The following is a 9,490-nucleotide window of genomic DNA, read 5'->3' on the forward strand; positions in this document are numbered from 1 at the left end:
ATGATAAAATATTTTCATAGTCTGACAGAATAACTTTAAAAGCATACGAATCCCATTATTTGCAAGGAAATTTCATTATGTTGGATGTGCATAGGTTTTTTCCTTTACAGTTCTTCTTGCAGTTGATGCTTTACATCGGTCAAATTTAGCAAATTCAATACCTGTGCTCCCAAACATAGTTTAATAAGTTTTTTTTTTTTTTCTTGTTAAAATAATTAATCTCTTTTAACTTTAGAATTTTGATCAGTGTTGTGTTTTGCAGTTGATTATAATTCGTATTCTATGCCATATTTGTTCACGTTGTTCTGGTAGTACGACTTTACACGCCTTTAATTTGAAGAGTTCCACTAATGGAAATCAAAAGTATTGATATCAAATGACGTATGGAAATCCCATCCCCCAACCATTTAGAAAATCTTTTGATCTCAACCCCAATTACATCAAAACACCTTTCTAACTTAGAACTAACAATTGTAAGCCACACACTCAAACATTTGATAATTAACAAACAAATAACAAATTAAATCATGCTGTTCCTGTTTACAATAAACAATCCAACACTGTGATGGGCTTTCTTGACATTCTATACATACCAGGGCTCGCGCTGCCCATCGCATTTGTCGCATTTTGTGATTTTTCAGAAAAAAATGCGACAGAAATTCCGGAAATGCGACACGGACATTTCGTATTTTAGTATTCGCGCGCCATTTTGAATTTCAGCTGTTGGCATCCAAACAGCCTCAGGGCTGTTTTACCTGTGCAGAATGTGGATACCCTGTCGCATGGGAACAATAAGACTTAGGGGGCGTCTTGTTTATTTAGCAGTTTACACAAAACAAAGGGTTAATCCTCTATGTGCAGGTAGGTGTGAATGAAATGAACTTTGCGCGTGCCAGTTGCCTACAGTACATATCGTAAATATAGAGATACCCGAGTCATTACTGGGGAGCTACCTGTTTTGTACTAGATGGAATAAAAAGCGTGTGATTGTGCACACACTAAGCTAGTCAATGGAAGATACTTCCGTGTTAATAAAAATATATAAAATTTAATTTGTCGGTTCATCACAGTACAAAAGCGATTTCATCTAGAAAGGTAAACTACAATGTTCAGCTATATTTTCTAATCCATTTGACGTTAGTATAGTGTATAAATAGTGGAATGTTGGGAAATTGCATTATTCTTTAGGTCTTTAGTTTGATCTATTTAGAAAATGGCCATGAGGAAACGCAAAACAGTAGGTTCTTCTGAAATTGCTATTCTGTCATCTTTTGACTTCACATCATCTTAAGCCATTTAAAATTTCTTTCAGACTTCATGAAGTCCCTTCTCCTCTACATGATGAGATTCACCAAAGGACCACTTTGTCATTCTGGATTTCAAGATGAAAACAGGATTCTTCAGTGAAAATGTGATGTGAAACTATGATCATGTGTTATGTATTACAGTAATTAATTTTCAGTAACTTTGTCATCAGTGACTTTTTCTAGACTGCAAATTTAATGAGTAATATATGTCATTTACACTACTAAAATGATTAATAAACATTTAGAAACTCATTTCTTGTCTTTATTTAATATAGCCAGTTTATATGCTATGAAATACTCCTATTTTTTTCTGGTATGAAATAGAATTGAGTCAACTTAGCCAAAAACAATATTTAGAAATAAAACCATGATTGTGCTGCAATGTCATCAGACTGACTAAAAAGCAATCTGCTGAAATACAATCGATTTTCACAATATCCTAATAATTATAGTGATAAAAGCTAAACAAAGCTATGTTGTATACATTGTGTAAGAATAATCAGAGATATGATATGTTGTATATGCCTCTTGAATAATATACATTAAAATATAGATCTACAGTAAACGTGTATGAGTCGATGCACGCGCGCCAGGTTGCGACACAAAATTTTGGTCCAGTGTGAGCCCTGCATACTTGTACGATAATTCTTTACAAAGGCAACTTTTGACCGACTGTGGTGTCAGACACCTTGCGAATTTGTTTCAATTACTTATCAATATGTCTTCAGTAATTAAACAATAACTTTAAAAGTTTTAGACAAAACAAAATTTACTCTAAATAGTGTCCGACATTTAAGGATTACATTCACAAAATTACGAACCTGAAATTATCTTCTGATTGAAACAGTTAGATCTATTACAATGACATGATTTTACTAAAGCATGCACTGTGAGTCTGCATTTTCATTTTGCTGCATTGCGGATATCCGGGTATATGGGATGCATTCTATCGTTATACCGGGTCTATGGGGCCCCGGCATTATCTTATCGATAGAACATTGCATTTCATCAGGTCCAGTCCAAAGACTATTTCTACCTACGTAGCTATTAATAGCTACCTAGGTATTTAAACCTACTTAAAGAAGCTACTTCTACCTATTTTTACGGGTTACTGGAATCTCTGCAATACCCCCAAAAAAGTGCTATACCCAGAAAAAAGTACACTATACCCAATACTGCGATAACATACCCAGGGAATCTTCTTAGATGGGTTGAGAAATGGTTATCTGGAAAAAAAGGTACACTGAATTGGTACCATTACCGTTATACAGCCAATTCATAGAAAAATCCAATACATCTGGCGCCATTTGCCGGCACCATTGCTTGTGACGTATTATAAGGTATACCACGCCCGATCAAATTAAAGACGATGATGTAGTTTAAATGTTGGTGGGTTTTTCTAAGTTTATAAATTCAAATATATGTATAATTTTTTAATGTAAGTTGATGCCCCATCACCTGTCATTTTGTCACCAAAATGAATTCAATGGATTTTTACGTCACAAGCAATGGCGCTGGCAAATGGCGCCGGATGTATTGGATTTTTCTATGAATTGGCTGTATAACGGTAACGGTACCAATTCAGTGTACCATTTTTTCCAGATAACCATTTCTCAACCCATCTAAGAGGATTCCCTGGGTATGTTATCGCAGTATTGGGTATAGTGTACTTTTTTCTGGGTATAGAACTTTTTTGGGGGTATTGCAGAGATTCCAGGCACCATACTTTTACCTGTTTTTGAAAATATAAATAAATAATAATTAAGGCGCATCTTTTAAACAGGTCAGTCGTTTTATGTATCATGTTGTGCATGTGCACGGCAAAATTTGGAGTGTAAATTTGAATACTTTACAAGGGTGGAGAATAAAGAGGAAATGCATGAAAATTCACCCCAAAAACCTTTAATGTAAAAATGCATAAATGTAAACTTTAAAATTAATACAGAGTTGTAAAACACTATAGACTTTTTATCTTGTAGCTTTGATCCTAAGCTCCTAGAAAATGGAACTGGTGCTGTTATTGATGCAAATTTGAAAGGTTAGAAAGTAAAATAATTTTTTGTCCAATATTTTTGTGGTATTCATCGTCAGTGGAAGTTAATCAAGAAATTTGGTACACACCATATTGAGCCGTTCCTGCGTTTGGCCACGAAATGCAAGTAAAAATAGCTACCTGGGGGTAGTTTTAAATACCTACGTAGCTAGTATAAGTACTAGTCTTTGGACTGGACCTGTTCATAGTAGAACTACCGTTTACCTGGATAAAAATGTTGAAAATATCACTTCATATGCCTACCTGTTGGTGTTGGGGAGTAAGACCACTCCCATAAGAAGCAAAGTTCTGTCCCGATCCGTCCATTTCGTTAGTTCTTAGGTTTCTTGTCAATATTAGGAAATTTTCGTCAGTGGGACAAAGACGGTTTAATGACAATATTGTAACCAAACGAGTAGACAAAATTGAAAACGGTTGCCATCTTTAAGATTTTTACATTTTGTTGTTTTTAACAGTCTCTTGAACTGTCAAAATTTGAGCATTCTGAGCAAAAAAATCATCACTCTACTGAGTCTACATTCCTTGATGTTCGCGGCCTTTGAAAACGTTCAGGAAATACATATCTGAACATAAAATAGAAAGTTTATCGAAGGAAAACTTACAATCCGGAATGCTCGTCGCTTAATGATGTGATCGATTAGATCATATTGCATAAAGATATATCATTGTGTAAAATATCTAAGATTATCAGTAGAGTTGAGGGGTTTCAGCAGTCTCGTTTACGGATAACTCCATTTACTCGAGGCTGATCTTGACCCGGCCTGAGATAGAGAGCTCACGGCGGGTGTGACCCATCAAAGGGGTGAATGCTTATTCATCCTAGGCACCTGATCCCATCTCTGTTATGTCCAGGGGTTCGTGTTTGCCATTTTCATGATTGGTATTCATTATAGGAATTATAGAATTGATCACTATTCGTTATATCTTCATCTGTTCATCTAAGAGGGGTGGGGTGGGTGGGGGTGAGGGAGTTCATGTACAAATATGAATGGTGAAGATAACGAAGCACTTGGTAAATCTCATAACTCCTCTAAGGAATACTAAATAAAGAGTTGGACAAACACGGATCCCTGGACATACCAGAGGTGAGATCAGGTGTCAAGGAGGAGTAAAAGCATCCCCTGTCGACCGGTCATATCCTCCTTGAGGCCCATGTCTCGATCAGGTAAACGGAGTAATCTGCAGTCAAAATCAGTATTCCAAGAGCGGCCTAACAATCGGTATGAAGCATGCCAGACAGCATTTGACCCAATGATATGTATTATTAGCAAACCAGATCATTAAAACGACCACAGAATTTGCGAAATGCTGACTTTAAACGAAACTGTTGGAACCCCTTTAACATCAACTTATTAGCTTGTCTCGATTTAAAAAACAGATAATTTAATATGCAGAATAAGCTCTTGCATATCGAATCAGTTGAGAGATATAAACACCATATGCAGCTTATAATGAAATATTGCTACATAAATATGGAAAGTTGACGATGAAGAAGCTGAAATTATCCCGATTGTCGTAAAGTTGAATTGTTATTTTGCCGTTATTCATTCGTTTGCAAAAAAAAAAAAATATCTAAACTTTTATTAAGCAGATGTGGTGTATTTTATCCTAAGTTTACTGGGATATATCGAATCAACATATATGGATGAAAATGATAATTGTTAATAGATTAAACGTCGTCAATATATCTTGTTCATAGGGGGTTATGAGATTGATCACTGTTCACCTCAATGACGAGTTAAACATGTTAAAGGCCACAGCTAAATATTTTTTCTCGTGTAGAAGCCTTTGCTATTTCTGCATATTATCTGTTTTTAAATCAAGACAGGCTGAATAAACTCTGCTTCAAAAGAATATAAACAGGTTAGCTAATAAAGGAGCACAATTCGTGCCTATGGGACTTCCAACAAACTGTTGGAAGGCCTGATCACCAAAGACTACGAAAATATTGTCAATGAGGAATCCGGCACATTTTTTATATCAGCTTCAGAGTACTTGTGCGTGGAATCAGAGTGGTGTTTAACAAAGTAATTTTTTGGATGACTTATCACTGGATAGGGTCTCGTGGGGATCCGGGTTAGAATAGGTCCTCAGTACCCCTTGTTTGTCGTAGAAGGCGACTAAATTGGGCGGTCCTTCGGATGAGACCGCAAAAACCGGGGTCCCATGTCACAGCAGGTGTGGCACGATAAAGACCCCTCCCTACTCAAAGGCCGTAAGCGCCGAGCATAGGCCAAAAATTGTGCAGCCCTTCACCGGCAGTGGTGACGTCTCCATATGAGTGAAATATTCTCGAGAGGGACGTTAACAATATTCAATCAATCAATCACTGGATAGGACTATTTCCATTTTTGTTTAAGAAACAACTGTATATGATGTCAGAAAATCGCGGGGACTGTTCGTGTAAGGTGTTGGTGGTGTTGAAATGAACATTTCACATTTACTCAAAAGTTTTTTAAATAATATTTTAGAATCCACATTTGATTTACACTACTTCTGGCATATGTTGTGGTACTTACATACGCGCACGCGCTCGTGTGTATTCTCTTTAAAGAGGGGGACCAACATCCCTATATACAAATGCATAGCCCACAAGCAAAATATATCGCTTAAATAGCAGGTATGTATCATTATCGTTTTTCGGGGAAGGGGGCGGGGCAAACGAAAAACAAGTAAGAGTTGACAAGTCAAAAAAAAAAAAAAAAAAAAAAAATTATATATATATATATATATATATATATATATATATATATATATTGTATAAAACAATCTATATATAATATATAGCTTCATTATTAATTTGTATTCACCTGAGGATGGATGTTAAAATCCAGAAAGTGCTAGTGATTTAAATATATTTTGGAACTGTATATTTTCCTGCTTTTTTATTGAATTATATATATATATATATATATATATATATATATACACACACACACACACACACACACATATATATATATATATATATAAAAGAAAGAATATGAAAGAAACTGTGCATTATTTAATCTATGGGGGAAAAAATAACAATGAACAAATTTTGGTTTTTTTTTTGTAATACTGTTAACAAATGTATTCGTTACAACATTTCATAATCCATTAATGTTAACGTCGAATAACGTCAATTTCAGCACACCCGAAAGACACTGGTATTCGAACTTGAATTAACAAAGTTAATAACGCGTGTGACCACCATTTGCATTCACGCATGCTTGACAACGGTGCCCCATTGATGCCACTAAAGTGTTCAGAAATGCTTAAGGGATGTTGTTCCAGATGTTGGTTAAAGCCCGGTCTAAATCAGCCAATGTCACTGGCTGATTTGGTAAACGGCGTAGACGTCGTTCCATTTCATCCCAGACGTGCTCGATCGGCGATAAATCGGGGGAAACAGCTGGCCAAGGCAAGACACCGACATTCTGTTGAACAAAAAGGTCCCTGACTATACGTGCAACATGTGGCCTTGCGTTGTCTTGTTGCAGAGCCATGTGATTTTGCTGTCTCTGTATGAAGGGTATCACATGGCGCTGAATAATTTCGTCTCGATAGCGTACGCCGGTGAGATTTCCATTGACAATTTGTAGAGGGGTCCTTCCACGTGCTGTTATTCCACCCCACACCATAACGCTACCTCCACCGAATTATCGACGTTGCACAACACAAGCGCCCTGGTACCGCTCACCAACGCGACGATACATTCTACAACGGCCATCACTTCTATCCAAATGAAATCTGGATTCAACAGTGAACAGAATATTGGCCCAGTCCTGTATTCTGAATCGCAGATGACGTCTGCACCACGCTAGTCTAGCGATACGATGACGTTGAAGCAGTATTGGGCGCACCGTTGGACGTCTTGGTCTGATGTTTCGCTCGCGCAGACGATTACGCACAGGTCTTGGACTGATTGGTCGAAGTCCAGGAATGCTACGAGCAGTCTAACTTGCTGTCTGGAAACGATTTCTCAGGTGCACAAATCTAATGTGGTTGTCCTCTCGACGCGACGCCACACCAGATCCCGAGTGTTGCCAGATTGTTGGAAACGTCTCCATAATGACAGTATGGTGTTCAAGATAAGTTTGAGGCAGACACAGTATAGAAGACTTAAATCACCCCCACCCACCCCCGGAATTAAGGGGGGGGGGGGGTTCCTTTATATTAATGCTCATACTTCGCGGTATCCAAAATCGGACCATGGCCTAATTATCACAAACTCTGGGAAATACACTCAACCCAGGTCAACTTCATTCATGATTTTTTGTTGGGGGGTGCTCGATAGGTCCAACCTAAAGTTGCTGTACGTTTTTTGTGCCCGGTAGGTCCAAACTAAAGTTGCTGTACGTTTTTTGTGCCCGGTAGGTCCAACCTAAAGTTGCTGTACGTTTTCGTGTTCGATAGGTCCAAACCGAAGCTACTGTACGTATAAAAAGTGTTTTATTCCACAATAAAAAGTGAGAGCATCCCCACTTCACCGCCCTTCACTCCTTTTGAGAAAATAAGGATTAAACATTCGTTCTACGTGTAAAAGATTTGATTTAAAATATGTCCTAGTCAATTAAGCACCGTCCTTTTGTATCCTCCGCATGCAGTTGTCACCAGATTTTATATGCAGTATATTTTCAAATACAATCCTGCATGCCCTAGACACAGGAGAACCCCCTGTCAAATATAGTATTAATTTGCAGTTTTCTACTATATATGTCATAACAATGGTAGATGTACTTGCACTAAGTTTAGTCATATTCTGGTCACAATTTTGTTGCTCCATTCTCTCTGGTCACTCACAAAACTTTGCTCTGTTTTATGTCTCTTAAATATTCAATCATAATTGTTCTTTGTATTGTATTGCCCCCTGTGGGTCCATAATATAGTACATGAATTTTATCAAAACGTTTAATTATTCTATGAGTGGCGGATCCAGAAATTTCAAAACGGAGCGCTGTACAGCTGTCTACAGTGTCTAGGGGCTGTCTTGACACCCCCCCCCCCATTATATATATATATAACACAGGCACTCGACGTTTTGGATATCTATAATAGAAAAAGCGTCTTCCTATAAGCATAATATTCACAGGAAGACATTTTTTTTAAATTATAGATATTTAAAACGTCGAGTGCCTGTGATACATTTCTAAAGTGTTTTTGACATATTTCTAGAAAGATGGATTTAGAAAGGGAAAAGGGTGTACACGTCGACATTGAATCCTCCATCGTGTAAGACAGGCTCCAAGTCTACCTATAGAGCAGACATGAATAAGATTTGTTGCTGTTCTAAGTGAGCGGTAAATTCGATAAAAATATATTAATTTTCAAATAGTTGAAATAAATCAGTAACAAAGTATCAAATCACTGTAGAGACGGACGTCTCTCTGACGGGAAGGCTAGACTTCATGTATGTTGTTTTGGTCTTGTAGTGTATGGCACAGGAAGGATTATAACATCCGTTGACGTTAGGGCTGATTATATAGGCCCATATGGACACGCGATTATAATGGACACGTGTATAAACGTGCTTCAATTCGTTCGGCATGGGTCATTTGCTAATATGGTTACCAAAACTGATGGCATCTGAAAACTTGTCATCGTGAGGTGTCTTACTACTGACCACAGCCCATAGAAGAAGAAAAAAAACCCCATGAAATTAATTATATAAAGCCATATTTCCCTATTGGTCTGGCCTACTTGCAATAAAGCGACATGTACTAGGCCTACGACAGCCCCCACGGGGAATAAAACTTTTTATGGAAAACTTCATCTCTGGATAATTATTTCATGAGTCGTTTTCTAAATAGTGTACCCTTCATATTATTATAAATGTTAACATAAAACAATCTCATATGAAAATATATGAGAATTTATTTCCTTTTTTCAGCATTTGCAAATGGTTTCATATCTCATGACACAATTGTCCTATTCATCATGTGGCAACAAACAGAGTGAATTCATATCTTTATTTTTGTACTTTGGGGATTTTTCAGACAAAATTTCGACAAGGTATCGTTGAATAATTGAAAACTAAAATATACATAAATATGGAAGCATGAACGGGTCAGTCACCAATATAATGTCGAAATTATACGCCATTTACAAAATAAGTTCCATACTGCTAGGGCGGATGAATACAAAAATT

The 9,490-nt window shown here is 37.1% G+C and overlaps 1 protein-coding gene and 1 long non-coding RNA gene across 2 annotated transcripts in view; one reads left to right on the plus strand and one right to left on the minus strand.

The window, feature by feature from the left end:
• LOC125649042 (TATA-box-binding protein-like) overlaps positions 1-3,940 on the minus strand; it is a 50,969-nt gene extending 47,029 nt beyond the window's left edge. Inside the window, exon 1 of the mRNA XM_048876257.2 lies at positions 3,604-3,940. Coding sequence (XP_048732214.1) covers positions 3,604-3,666 — 63 coding nt within the window. The 5' untranslated portion in view covers positions 3,667-3,940. The remainder of the gene's footprint in view (positions 1-3,603) is intronic.
• On the plus strand, positions 882-1,559 carry LOC125670033 (uncharacterized). Its single transcript, XR_007368100.2, has 2 exons — positions 882-1,095; positions 1,313-1,559. It is a non-coding gene; the product is annotated as an uncharacterized LOC125670033 (long non-coding RNA).
• Positions 3,941-9,490: the final 5,550 nt, after the last annotated feature.

This window comes from Ostrea edulis, chromosome 5 (genome assembly GCF_947568905.1).
Source record: "Ostrea edulis chromosome 5, xbOstEdul1.1, whole genome shotgun sequence".
Classification (NCBI taxonomy): domain Eukaryota; kingdom Metazoa; phylum Mollusca; class Bivalvia; order Ostreida; family Ostreidae; genus Ostrea; species Ostrea edulis.